The sequence below is a fragment of the Mus caroli genome, unplaced genomic scaffold (genome assembly GCF_978045245.1).
Source record: "Mus caroli unplaced genomic scaffold, Mus_caroli_1 scaffold_20, whole genome shotgun sequence".
In the NCBI taxonomy this organism is placed as follows: domain Eukaryota; kingdom Metazoa; phylum Chordata; class Mammalia; order Rodentia; family Muridae; genus Mus; species Mus caroli.
In genome coordinates this window covers 16,452,501-16,467,311 of record NW_028227275.1, presented here as the reverse complement: position 1 = coordinate 16,467,311, position 14,811 = coordinate 16,452,501, and the positions used below count along the sequence as shown (strand labels likewise).

The following is a 14,811-nucleotide window of genomic DNA, read 5'->3' as shown; positions in this document are numbered from 1 at the left end:
CTCAGGACCACCCCAATTCTGGGTACCCGGATGGGCCAGGGAGACAGGCCCATTAGAGCAGCGCCGGGTCCTGGGGATACCTCCAGGACGCCTGCGCCTCCAGCCTCTTCCCTCCCCTACCTCTTGATCACTGGAGGGCTCTTAGCCAACAGAGGCCGTCGGACCCCTTGGGGGGTCCGCAGCCGGGTGTCACCTGTCCTGTCCCTCTCCCGCCCTGTGGATGCAGCACTACTCCTGGGCATCTGGCCTCGGGGCCGAGCCACAGTCCTCCAGGCCTGATCCCGCTGGACCCGGGGAGGGCTTTTCTTTGCTTTTCTTTCCTTTTTTGTTCTCCTGTTTGTCCTCTCACCCAGCCCATTCTTCTCCTGTGTTAACTTCCAGGTTCCCCTTATTATTATAGTGCCGCCCCCCGGGGCTCCGCCCCTGCCGCTGCTGCCGCTGCCTATGACCGCCACTAGTTACCGCGGGGACCACATCAAGCTTCAGGCAGACAGCTTCGGCCTCCACATCGTCCCCGTCTGACCGCCCACCCCAGAGGGAGGGAGGACCGAAGCGACGCGCTGCCTCTCGGCCACCGTCCCTGTCCCACCCCCACCTCGAGACATCCTCCCCCAAGTCCCGCAGCCCTTCTCATCACCCTGTCGTTGGCCAGACAGGACAGGTGGAGCCGCGGGTGGGACCCTCAGGCCCCAGCCCTGCCCGTCGCCCCTCCCCGCCTGCCTGGACTGCGGCGCCGATCGGAAGCCCGCCCGCCTCTGGCCCGCGCGCCGTTTCTGTGACACACAATCAGCGTGGCCCACCCGGGGGCAGCCCACTTCGGACGCCCGGGAGTCTGGAGGCTTCGCTGGAGAAGCTGAGCAAGGGAAGCTAAGGAAAGGACTTTGTGCTGAAGGAGGAGCCGCCGGGGAGACCCGGGGTGGGGGGGAATCCTGCCCCATCCCCCCTGTGCCTGCCAAGCTGACCCCGCCTTCTGTCTGCGCCCCGCCCCAGACGGTGGCACTGGGACGCAAGGGTCGGACTCGAGGGACAGCGTTTGGGGTGACAGCGTTTTCCAAGGCTGGTACCCAAGGCGAGCAGACGCCAACTGAGCTCATCTACCTGAACTGCTTAGTTCCCTTGGGCCTGCGATCTCCTCCTGCAGTGACTCTCCTCTCGGCCCCGCCTTGCCCTTACGTCAGCGCCTCTTCCACCTGCTGGCCTCTCACTTTTCCCTCCTGTACTTCCTCGGCTCATCCCACGACACCTTGTGTTTGGTCTCAAGCACGCAGCCACGTCGGGGCCACCGCGGGAACCGTGTCCTCAGGCTGCGAGCATTGATCTTTTCCCATCAGTAATGCGCTGCCCACCCCCACCCTCCCATCCCAAACTCCCAACCTGCGTGCGCAAGGAGCCTGGAAGGAACTGACGACCGAGCCGCCCCAGATGAAAACCCGGGGCTCCCCGCCCCATTCCCCCCAAGCACCCCCTCCCCAGCCTTCCCTTGGGCAGGAGCTGAACAGAGCCTCAAAACAAAAAAAGTCTACACTTATTTAATATGATGATGGTTTTTGCAAAAATGAACAAAACAAAAACCCAACAGGCTGCTTTATAGAAAGACGGTGTGTGCTGTCGAGGCGAACCTCTCTCTGTACATAGCCCCTCCCTCTCTGCCCCGCCCCTCCGGGTACCATAGAGTCCCTGTCCTCCCCCCCTCCGCCCCCCTGCCTGTAGATACACCCTTCTGTCCGTGCTGTGAGAGTCGCCGCTCGCTGGGGGGAGGGAGGGGGGACACAGCTACATGCCCACTAAAGCACAGCACGTCCTGGGGGAGGGGGCATTTTTTACGTTACAAAAAAAAAATTATGAAAGAAATCTCTATGCAAAATGACGAACATGGTCCCGTGGACACCTCTCGCCTGTTTTGTTGGCTGTTTCTCTGTAATTCCGTGTTCATCGCCCTGCATCTCTCCCACTTCATCTCCCTTTTCTCTGCTACTCTCGACCCCTCTGTGTCTCTTTCTCTGCTTCACTTGTCTCTGTCTCGGTCCCTTCTGCCCCAGGCCTCCAAGGCTACATCTAAGGTGGCAGAGCCAACCTCGGGGCTTGGCCCCTTGTGGCCATGCCCCACGTGCCCGACCAGGCCACCCTGCCCCGCCCCACCCTGTAGTTGCTCTCTCGGTAGCGGCGATGCTCCCTGCATGTCTCCTCTCAACCGTGGATCGTGACGACTCGAAATAACAGAAACAAAGTAAATAAAAGTGAAAAAAAAATAAGTAAATAAATAAATAAATAAAAATCCTTGAACAAATCCGAAAAGGCTTGGAGTCCTAGCCCAGAGTGCGCTTTCCTTCGAGCCTTTTTATTTGAAAAGGAAAGCGAGAAAAGTGAACAATCTAAGGGAACTGCCGGCGCCCGACCGTGCTCCAGTGGCTGGAGCCGGATGGTGAGGGCAACGAGGTCCCAGCTTCGAGGCCCAGCCTGACCCAGTCTTGTGTGGAGCTGGCCGCGCTCCAGGAGTGCGGAATCCAGGAGAAGGCTTAGCCTTTCACAAGTCCGGGCTCCTCCGCCACTTTCAACGTGTCGGTTCGTTTTGATTATTTTTCCTTTCTTTCTCTCTTTCCTTCTTTCTTTTTTCTTTCTCTTTTCTTTTTTTTTTTGTGCACATGATAAATAATAATAAAAAAAATAATAAAATTTTGTATGTCACTCCCCATGGCTCCAGGTTTGTCTCTCCCTGCCTCTCGGATAGGTCTGTCCTTGCACTGGTAAACCCTCAATAATTCGGCCAAGGATTCAGCTCTGTTTCCATTGCGACCTCCTCTAAATTCTTGACCTAAGCTCCCCTGGACTGAAGCTGAACTCTGACAAGGGTCTGGAGAAGTCTGTCCCTCAGCGCTACCTGCCCCTCCCCCACCCACCCAGGCCTTGGGCCAAAAAGTTTTGGCTTTTCTGGAACTTCAGGGTAACTTTGACACTGCCCTTCTTTACCAAGTCAGCCTTGCCTTATTGCTAGTGTCCTGTGACCGCACTTAGAGGGTCAGGTTCCCAGAATGAGCAAAGTCTGGGGCCCTCTCTCCGTGAGTGGTGGTTGCCGGCGGTCCTGTCTACTCTTGGCTCCCAACGTGGATTTAGCTGCTCAGTGGCACATTCATAACTGCATCCTGTGTGCCCTAAGAGACCAGAGAGGTTCTTTTAGGGCATTTATTTCTAGACCCTAAGAGCCGGCTCATGGGGCCTTGTTGACCACCAGGATGTTGCCTGGTGACCTCTCCATCAGCTGCTGAGAGTAGTGAAGGTGGAGGGTCTGGGTGTACTCAGAGAAGAAAAGCAGTGTAGGTGCCCCTGGCAGAGGAGGAATGCTAGTGGGTGGGTCAGCCGATTCCTGCATATAAATGGAGTTTTGTTCTTCTCTGTGAGCTTCTGTGTCCTAGAGGGGTTCTGGCAGAACCCAGAAGGAAACCAGTTGTTGATCTTTTTAAATACCTTTTTTTTTTTTTTTTTTCTCAAGACAGGGTTTCTCTGTGTAGCCCTGGCTGTCCTGGCACTCACTTTGTATATCAGGCTGGCCTCGAACTCAGAAATCCGCCTGCCTCTGCCTCCCGAGTGCTGGGATTAAAGGCGTGTGCCAAATACCTTGTGTTTGAGCTCAGGTGAGAGTGGAGGACCTAGGTCTGTCCTTGTCTCTGTTCATGCTTAGAAAAAAAAAAAAAGGATTCCATGATTGTCCATGATTGTTGTACTCTATTGGAAAGACTTAGAAATGCCCCCTGTCCATCTCTTCAGCATCCTGTCAGCTCTGGCTCTCTCCTCCTTGCCAACACAGCCTTGATGGCACAGCTTTCATCTGCCCTCCACCCTGAGAGGCTCCCTGCTCAACTCTAGGAAGTTTCTGTAGCCAATCTTCCTTCTCAGTCGCTGCCCATTTGAAAGATGCTCCAGGGTCTGCTGTAGAGCTGCAAGCAGGATCTGGAAGCAGACTAAACACACACACACACACACACATCCCTACCCTGGCTGGGGCAGTGCCTTCCAGATACCTCCTCCTCCTCCCCAGCATGCCTTGCACCGGAGCAGTTTTTCCATCCTCATATTCTGTCACCCAGGCTTATCCATATCATGCCACCAGGGGAATACACAGCAAACCACCAACCTCTTCTCTCCTCTCCTCACCTGTGTCCCCATTCTCCTTCTCAAGAACTAGCAGTCCTACCTCACCCAACCTTGGCCTTCAGTCTCCTGAAAACACCAACAACAACAAAAACAGTCCCTTCAAACTCTTTGGCTGTACTAAAACATCGGTCAAAGAATTCTGGAAGTTCACTCCAATCTAAGCATCTCTATGTATTTACGCTTCCCATAAAGGTACTAGTGCATTATGAATGAAAAAGCAAGACATTTTGAGCCCTTTAGAAGACATGCACCCTACATCAGAGTGCCTATTCAGAGCTTCCAAACACCCAGCACTGAACTCCTGCTGATCAGTGAGAGGATTCCTGGAAGCTGACAGGACACAGCAGCATTGGACCAAGGCTCAGTGGGTTTATCAGGATGCTGCCCTAGCCAGACACACAGGCACCTGGCCTTAGATACCTGCTTTTGCCTAACGAATATCAAACTGAAAGCCAGAGACTTTTCATGAACACCCTCCGAGTCTGTTGTCTTATTTACTTCTGGTCTCCCTCCCACTGACATAGACATGGGAGGTCACACTGTTACAGCAGCTGTTTCCAGGGAGAATTTTCCTTCCTAGAGTATTGGTTTCATCTTGAAATCAGTCTGAAAGCCCCCCCCCCCCAAACATGCTCTGGAGTCTCTGCCAGCTAACCACAGCCCTTTCACCCATCCAAACATCACAAGGACCTGTTCTCCAGCTTCAGTTTGCTTTCCCTAGAATTCTGTCTGCTAGCCATGTCCCATCTCGTTGGCATAGATTCCCAAGTGAGGTGTCTTAGTGAGGGTTTCTATTCCTGCACAAACATCATGACCAAGAAGCAAGTTGGGGAGGAAAGGGTTTATTCAGCTTACACTTCCACACTGCTGTTCATCACCAAGGAAGTCAGGACTGGAACTCAAGCAGGTCAGGAAGCAGGAGTTGATGCAGAGGCCATGGAGGAATGTTCTTTACTGGCTTGCTTCCCCTGGCTTGCTCAGCCTGCTCTCTTATTGAACCCAAGACTACCAGCCCAGAGATGGCATCACCCACAAGGGGCCCTCCCCCTTGATCACTAATTGAGAAAATGCCTTATAGTTGGATCTCATGGAGGTATTTCCTCAACTGAAGCTCATTTCTCTGATAAATCCAGCTGTGTTAAGTTGACACAAAACTAGCCAGTACAATTGACCACTTGTCAGCTTGACACACAGACACATCACTAGCAAGCTTCAACCATTAGTTTCTTATTCATCCCCAAGATCTAAACAACTTTAAAAGTCCCACAGTCTTATATATTAAAGTTCAGTCCCTTTAAAATGTCCAATATCTTTTAAAATTCAAAGTCTCTTAACTGTAGGCTCCACTAAAATACTTTCTTCCTTCAAGAGGGAAAAATATCAGGGCACAGTCACAATCAAAAGCAAAAATCAATCTCCAACTGTCCAATGTCTGGGATCCAACTCACGATCTTCTGGGCTCCTCCAAGGGCTTAGGTCATTTCTCCAGCCAAGCCCTTTGTAGCACACACGTTGTCTTCTAGGCTCCGGCTGCCTGCACTCCACTGCTGCTGCTGTTCTTGGTTGATTATCCCATGGTACTGGCATCTCCAAAATGCTGAACTAGGCTTCACCAATAGCCTCTCATAGGCTCTCTTCATGGTGCCAAGCCTCAACTCCTTTGCATGACCCCTTCAGTCCTGGGCCATCAATTGCAACTGAGGCTGCACCTTCACCAATGGCCTTCCATGGCCTCTCACAGTGCCGAGTCTCAGCTGCTCTGCGTGACCCCTTCATGCCTTCAAAACCAGTACCACCTGGGTAACTCTTACATATTACCAAGTCCAGCCACAGCCCAAGGTACAACCTTGGCTATCTCTAGAACACAGCCTCTGTGCTCTCAGAAAACACTTCTCAGAAGATGTCACCTCAATGATGCTGGTCTCTTCTTAATCACCGCTAATTTCTTAGCTCCAGCTAACCAGCATCAATAGTCCCAGTAATGCAAAGTTTTCGCTTTATTAGTTCTGGTATCTTGTTAATCACACCTGATTCTTCAGCCCCAGCTAACCAGAACCACAGAATCTTCACAATCAAACTAGCAATGGCTCTTTAAAAAGTCTTTAATCTTCCCTCTGAAATTTCATAAGCCAGGTCTCCATCTTCTGCACTGTTCTCAACATTATCTTCCAAGCTCCTACACAACATTCGACAGAGCTCTTAACACCGAATGGATCTTCTGGCCCAAAGTTTCGAAGTCCTTCCACAGTCCTCCCCAAAACATGGTCAGGTTGTCACAGGAATATCCCACTATGCTGGTACCAATATGTCTTAGTCAGGGTTTCTATTCCTGCACAAACATCATGACCAAGAAGCAAGTTGGGGAGGAAAGGGTTTATTCAGCTTATATTTCCACACTGTTATTATCACCAAAGGAAGTCAGGACCAGAACTCAAGCAGGTCAGGAAGCAGAAGCTGATGCAGAGGCCATGGAGGAATGTTCTTTACTGGCTTGCTTCCCCTGGCTTGCTCAGCCTGCTCTCTTATAGAACCAAGACTACCAGCCCAGAGATGGTCCCACCCACACGGGGCCTTTCCCCCTTGATCACTAATTGAGAAAATGCCTTACAGCTGGATCTCATGGAGGCATTTCCTCAACTGAAGGTCCTTTCTCTGTGATAACTCCAGCTGTGTCAAGTTGACACAAAACTAGGCAGTACATGAGGTAACCAAATATAACAGTTTAATAGATAGGGGAAAAGTGCCCCAAGCTAGGCAAACAGTTGGGGGACAAAGGCATGAAAGTATCTGAGGGTGGCTAAAGTATCAGAAAAGGGAATGTCAGATGAAGATTAAAAGTAGTTTAGTTGGTACCCAGGACACTGGTGAGAATGTCAAAATGGCACCTGCCATTTAAAGAAAGCTGAGTCATTTGCAGTCACATCTTGCCCAGGTACACAGTATATCAGACTAAGTCCACACCAAGCCAGTGGTTCTTACTTTCTCATGAAGCAGAGGTAGGCAGTGTGGAGAAAATGAGACTGTTTCCCAGGGGACACAAAGCCCCATGAAGGCCCAGAGAGGGTCCTCTGGTTTTCATCAGACCCCCTGAGTTTTGTTGGAGCAGTAAAGCTATATCCATTCTATAAAGTGCTCAAAGCAAAAGCTCAAATCTTCCCGGACTCCAATCTTTTTCATCCCACATTCATTTGATCCACCAGCAAAATCAGTCTCCATTAAAAACAGGCCCAGAGTCTGGTGGTGGACTTGGGAGGTATAGGCAGTCAGATCTACAGAACAAGTTCCAGGACAGCCAGGGCTACACAGTGAGACCCTGTCTCGGGGGCAAAAAAGTCCATTTCCTACTTTCTGCACTGTACCATACTGTCCAAGCCACCAGAACTTGCAAAGAAATAAAAGATGGAGGGAGGGGGGAGGGAGGAAGGGAGGGAGGGAGGGAGGGAGGGAGGGAGGGAGGGAGGGAGGGAGGGAGGGAGGGAGGAAAAAAGGAAGGAAAGAAGAAGCCCTAGCTGGTCTTCCTGCTTCCATGTTCGCCTCCCAGGGGCAGCCAGAGACCCTCCCAACTCCACTCATGCCAGGACTCTGCTCTCTCAAACCCCTCAGCTGGTTCTTGCCCCGCTCAGAGTGAATTCTGACTGAGCTCCAGGCTCTCCACTCTCTGGCTGCTCATCGATGCTCCACCCTCCCAGACAGGCCACCGAAGGATCCCCTCCTATTACAGCCCTCTCAGCCCACTGTCCTCTCTGCTGGTCTCCGGGCTGTGTGTCAGTTATACCAAACGTGTACCTCCTGGCTGCCAAAGACACACTTGATTGCCTGGAAAATTCTTCCCCTGGATAAGCCCATGATGGGCTCTCTCATTTCCTAATGTTTTCTACCCCAGTGTTACCCATCAGAGAGGCTTCCTAACCACCTTAAATAATTAAAGCAGTGCACAGAGACTGAGGATGTAGCTCAGTAGTTGAGCACTTGCCTAATACACATAAGACCAAAGGTTTAATCTGCTGTGCTGACATTAATAAATAAACAAATTATACAACGCCGCACGCTCTCTATTCGCTTCCATGCTTCCTCAGATTGTTTCAGCAGGACCTGGGAGGTTAGATTTTGGTTTCTTTGCTTTTGAGACAAGGTCTCACCATGTAACCTCAAGTGGCCTTAAACTCTCCATGTAAACCAGGTTAGTCTGGAATTCACATAGATCTGCCCGCCTCTCCCTCCTGAGTGCTGAGTTTAAAGGAGTGCAGCACCACACCCAGCAGGCTATGCTATGTTTGTCCATCTCTTATCATGGGCAAATAGAATACAAGCATAAAGGGATACGAGCAGCTTTGTGTTTGTTATATGACAGGCGCCCATTGGGATGGTGAGGACAGTGTTTGACACATAATGGCTGTTCAACAAACACGACAGAAAAACAAGAATGAGGTGATGTGGGAAAATAATGTGTAAGCAAGAGGCTTTTGGTAGGGGCAGGCAGAAGGAACAGGTGAGAGAAGGAAGAGAATGACCAATATGAGAGTAGCTGAGTTGCTAAAAGAAGGTTCTAGAAGATGGCTGCTGCTCCTTCCACAGCCCAGTGGTTTGAGACTGATGAGCACCAAACTTCTCAAATAACTGTTCTACCCAACTCAGAGCACCAATCATAGTTCCCATGGGAGCCACTGGGCTGCACCGCTCCTTCCACGGACTGGCCATTCTCGGACCTGTGTGGCTCTTGTGGCACTCTCAGAGTGACACATCAGCTCCTGAGCACACAAGGGACCCTGAGATTACCATCTGATAATGAAGACTTCATGTCTCTGGCTACAGGGCATATGCCTCAAGTTAGAAACAGGTGAGAGAAGGAAGAGAACGACCAAAGAGGGAGTAGCTGAGTTGCTAAAAGAAGGTTCCAGAAGATAGCACCTTTAATCCCAGCACTAAGGAGGTAGAGGCAAGCAGATCTCTGTGAGTTCGAGGCCAGCTTGGTCTACATAGTGAGTTCCAGGATGTGCAGATCCTGTCTCGAAGAAGAAAAGAAGAAGAAAAAGAGAAGTAGAAGAGGAGGAGGGAGAGGGGAAAGAGGAAAGGAGGAAGAGGAAGAGGAGGAGGAAGAGGAGGAGAAAGAGAAGGGAAAGGAAGAGGAAGAGAAGGAAGAGGGAGAGAAGGAAGAAAGGAAGAGAAAGAAAGAAAGAAAGAAAGAAAGAAAGAAAGAAAGAAAGAAAGAAAGAAAGAAAGAAAGAAAGAAAGAAAGAAAGGGAGAGAGAGAGGGGGAGGGAGGAAGGGAGGGAGGGAGGGAGGGAGAGAGAGAAGCAGTTTTTCTCTCAGTAGGGCTGTCGCTGGGTCTTGGAGGAAAGAGGGTCTCCACCTGGACTGTGGGCTGGAATGATGAGGGTTCAGGAGTCATAAGAAGCCCCTCTGATGTGTTGCTGTGCAGGGACTGCCTGTTTGTAAGTGAGGTCCGTCAACCAGAGACTCGCAGAGCTAAGGGGAGAGCCCCAGAGAGGCCTGCAATTCAAGCATCTGGATTCCGCCGGATCTGAAATAAGGCCTATTTTGGGGTTGTCCAGGGCCAGAAGCCAATGCAGCTTCCATTTGGGGGCTTAAACAAATGTATATCAGCCTGTCATTTGCAACCATGAAGCTCTGACCACGAAACTCTGAGACCATGAAGCCCCGTTAAAAGTTTTAGATTTTTTTTTCCTACAGGCAAAAAGAGCATAGCTTTATGTGTCTGCTCTTTGGAAGAGTGATCTGCCAATAACATGGACTGGGACATAAGGAGAGACCATGAATGGAGGAAGAGTATGTGAAACTGGTAATTTGGTGAAGCCAGAAGGGATGGGGACAATTTGAAAATCAGATGGGAGCTGAAGGAGGCAGGGATGAAGATATGACAAGGCTATATGTACTTTTACTTACTTATTTTTATTCTTAATGTGTGAGCACCTGTACATACACTATACATGCACTATACATACATTATACCTACACTGTACATATGCTCTACATACATTATACATACATTGTACATACATTACACCTACACTGTACATACATTATACCTACACTGTACATACACTATACATATCTTATACCTACACTGTACATACACTGTACATACATCATACCCACACTGTACATATGCTATATACATTATACCTATACTGTACATACACTATACATACACTGTATGTACACTATAATACACTATACATTATACATACACTATACATACACTGTACATAGACTATAATACACTATACATACATTATACATACACTGTACACACTATACATGCACTGTACATACATTATACATACGTTGTACATACACTGTACATGCACTACACACATACTGTACATACACTATACCTATACTGTACATGCACCATAAACACATTATACATACACTGTACATACACTATACATACATTATACCTACACTGTACATATGCTATACATACATTATACATACACTGTACATACATTATACCTACACTGTACATATGCTCTACATACATTATACATGCATTGTACATATGCTGTACATACACTGTACATACATTATACACACACTGTACATATGCTATACATACATTATACCTACACTATACATATACTACATGTATACTGTACATGCACTATAATACACTATACATATAATGTACATACACTATAATACATTATACATACACTGTAATACACTATACATGCACTGTACACACATTGTACATACACTATACATATACTGTACATACAGTATGCATACACTATACACACATTATACATACTGTACATATGCAATACATACATTATACATACACTGTAATGCAGTATACATATACTGTATATACGCTATATGTACATTATACATACACTGTACACACTGTACATACACTATACATACATTGCACATACGCTGTACATACGCTGTACATATACTATACATACATTATACATATGATGTGCATACACTGAACATACACTATACGTATACTGTACATACACTATTATACACTATACATACATTATACATATGCTGTATATACACTATACATGCACTGTACATACATTATACATACATTGTACACACACTGTACATACACTATGCATATGCTGTAAATGCACTATATGTATACTGTACATGCACCATACATACACTGTATATACACTATACATATACTGTACATATACTATATATACATTGTACATACACTGTACATATACTATGCATATGCTGTACATGCGCTATACATATACTGTACATACAGTATGCGTATACTGTACATATACTGTACATATACTGTACATAATCTATACATATTCTGTACATACAGTATACATACACTGTGTGACAGCAGAGGCATTGGATTTCCTGGTGCTGGAGTTGCAGGCAGTTGCTACCTGATTTGTGTGCTGGAAACCAGGGTCCTCCACAAGAAAAGCAAGTGCTTTTAACCACTGAACCATCTCTCCAGTCGCTGACAAGGTTACACTTTTTTAAATTAAAAAACAAGCAAACAAACAGAGGAGACATTATAGGATCGAGAAGGCAAGAAATGTTCATGTATGCATATATGTGTACATATTATACATATATACATATATGTATACATATGAAAGGAAAATAACTCTAGTGTAAGCAGTTGTCTCTGAAAGAGAGCGGTGTGGGTGAGGCCAAAGCAGACACCCAGATCCTTGACACACAGACGCACGGTTGCCTCATGAAGAAGTCAAATGTGGTTCTTTTGATTCCGCCGCAGTGGCTGAGAGGCCATTGGGTTTGTTACAAGGAGACACCTGGTGACCTTTTGAGAGCACAGACCTCACTCTGAGTTCTCAAAGGGTATAGGGCAGTGGTTCTCAACCCTCCTAATGCTGAGACCCTTTAATAGGGCTCCTCATGTTGTGATGGCCCCCAATAATAAAATTATTTTCTTTGCTACTTCATAATTGAAATTTTGCTGCTGTTATGAGTCATAAAGTGAACGTACATATTTTCTGGTGGTCTTAGGCAACCCCTGTGACAGGGTCTTTTGACCCCCCAAAGGGGTCACCACCACAAGTTGAGAAGCACTGGTGTAGGGTAAAGAGCCTGAGGATGTAGGGGACAGAATGTAAGGATCCTTAGGAAAGTTGAAAGGGAGAATGGGTGGCCAGGTGGTGTGGTCATCGGGCTCAGGAGTGGGACTCTATTCCAGCTGAAGACTACGTGGACAAAATTGCAGACGTGGGTAGGCGGGATGGGCAGAAAGAAGCTTGAAGGGACGAGGTGAGGCTATAGCCAGACAGTGTGTGGGGCCTACAGGGTACTGCTGTGGAGGAAAGGGGGCACAGGAAGGGGAGAGGAGGAGAGAGAGTTGAGGTAGAATATTAAGAGATACAGGATTGCCTCTCAGATGAGGAGAACAAAGCTGGACCTAGCCTTGAGGAAGCCAGAGGATTATGGGAACTCTCTTCTAGAGATTGGGAAGGAAGTCCTGCAAGGGCAGAAGAGCCATGAGTCTGGTGGCAGATCTATTGCTTCCTGTCGTACCATCCTTTAGGATGCAACATCTAGGCTCCCACGATTTCATTCCCTTCCCATGCCCTGCCCTCACCCTCCCACCATATCCCTATCCTTTATGTGACCTCCCTAATAAATTGAATCCCAGCATCATCTTGGACCTCTCTGGTCATTGTGACTGTCCATTGCCAAGGGCCGGGACATGGCCTCTGCTCCCATGTGTAGAAGAAAAACTTTTACACAGGATTTCCCATCCGTACATGGTGACCTAGAAGCAGAGCAGAAACCACGTGTAAGTGCACAGGTTCTGCTGAGTCAAGAGTCAAGGGCAGAAGAGACTCGGAAGTTGACCCACAAGGTCAGCACAAGTGTTAACAAGTTCTTCCCTCTCTATATACCGCTGACTCCTAATGGAAGCTGACAACTTCTAGGTCTTTCTCCCACTTTGCCATTTTAGTTGCAGGTGTACTAGCGATTTCTGTGGCCAGGAGAAGTACTGGTATGTTCGGGTGGCTTCGTGTAGGTTGGGTAGGCAATGGAGTATGCTCTAAAGGACACAAGGGGACTGAATTGTCCGTTCCCATTTTTCCATTCGCCTTTCCTTCCTAGAAGGAAATTTTCATTTTTCCTTCTTCCTTGTGTCTGTGGAGAGGTCTCTGGGATCAAGAACATAAGTATTAAGGCAAATGACAGTAGCCGGTGGGGACCTTTAAGGGTACAAGGTAGGGTCTCTAGGGAGGAGGACAAAGGAAGCAGCTATTTGGGGCCAACTGAATTTCCACCCTCTCCCCATTGCCTGCCTGCCCACAATACCCTAATTAGCTAGTCCCTGCGGTCCCTGTTAGCCAGGCCGGCTGAGCGCCCAACTCCCTGGGGACTAGCCTGCTAACCCCGAGACTAATCAGCCCTTGGCTACTTCATGAGAATGTTTAACTCTCTCTCTCTCTCTCTCTCTCTCTCTCTCTCTCTCTCTCTCTCTCTCTCTCTCTCTCTCTCTCTCGAGCGCGCGCGTCAAGAGCCCTATAGCAGACATTAGGGTTAGTGTAGGGCAATACCAAGTTCTCCCAATGAAAACACCCGAACTTTAAGTGATGGAAGGGTTGAAGTGAAGCCAAAGTTTGAGGGTTCCTCTCCAGTTTGGGGCCTTCTCTCAAGCTTGTGGGACCAAGATGTGTAGCAAAGGATGGAGCCATGATTGGGGTACTCTATGGTACCCCAAGTCCTTAGACTTGTGCCTCTTGGGCCCTTATGTATAGCCAATATTTACCGGAACCCAGAACCTCCTCCCCCATCTCAGTCCCCTTCCCAGTCTATCTCCCCACCCCCTAACCCCCGACACCAGCACTGTCAGCCCAAACACATGATAAATTGCCCTGTCAACAGAATTCATTCAGGGACCAATTAATTCCACAGAAATGAACCAGGAGCCATCAGTTGCTGAAAAACTCAGAGTGCAAAGAGCGGAGGGAGGGGGTGCAGGCAGGGGGTGGGCGGCAGGGGAGGGGATAGGGAGGCTGGGGAAGTTAGTCTGACAGAAATTGGTCATTTAATGCTTAAGTGCACGCTAGACAGCCCTGTCATCGCCCGAGGCCCCCGCGCGGGATTAATTATCAGAGGAGGAGAGGGCAGCCCGGCCTAGCCCAGCCGTCTGTCACCAATGAAGGCTAGAGTCACCCAGGCCTTGGGCCACCCTGGGTCCACTTCCAAGACTCCAGATTTCCTGATTCTCCAGCTTCCAGGCCCCTCCTATCTCACTCAAGGCCCAATCACATTTAGTCATGGCCTTGCCACCAGCTGGCCCAACCAGAAAGACCTTCTCAACCACTTAACTGAGTTAGACACCATAACCCCTTATACTTCTGTCATTATCCTCAGCCATCTTAGGTGACTGTGTGTAACCCAAAGCACAATTGTCCCATTCATTGATTCTAATCCGAAGGAATGGTACCACCATCCATTCATCTGCACAAGTCAGCATTCTGCCAGTCATCCTCTCACTCATCCCTCTTATCCAATCAGAAGCCAGATCTTGGGTGTTCGATGCCCTGCAACTCTAACAAATCTAGTCCACTTCCTTCTAGCTCTCTTGTTCCACTCAAGGCTGAGCCATCATGGCCTCTGCCTCGAATCTAGACTTAGAACTACTGTAATCATCCAAGATGCAAGTAACAT

The 14,811-nt window shown here is 48.5% G+C and overlaps 1 protein-coding gene and 1 pseudogene across 5 annotated transcripts in view; both read left to right on the top strand.

Annotated features, from left to right (window-relative positions):
* The window catches only part of Pax2 (paired box 2), a 90,786-nt gene extending 89,375 nt beyond the window's left edge, over window positions 1–1,411 (top strand). For 4 of the 5 annotated variants that reach the window (XM_029472896.2, XM_029472892.2, XM_021151748.3 and 1 more), the window contains one exon: window positions 382–521. In XM_029472896.2, coding sequence (XP_029328756.1) covers window positions 382–458 — 77 coding nt within the window. In that variant the 3' untranslated portion in view covers window positions 459–521. Of the gene's footprint in view, window positions 1–381 lie in introns of all 5 variants that reach the window. The other variant, XM_029472889.2, reaches the window with a different exon arrangement.
* Window positions 1,412–12,376: 10,965 nt separating this feature from the next.
* Window positions 12,377–14,811, top strand: part of LOC147000126 (D-3-phosphoglycerate dehydrogenase pseudogene) — a 4,149-nt pseudogene continuing 1,714 nt past the window's right edge.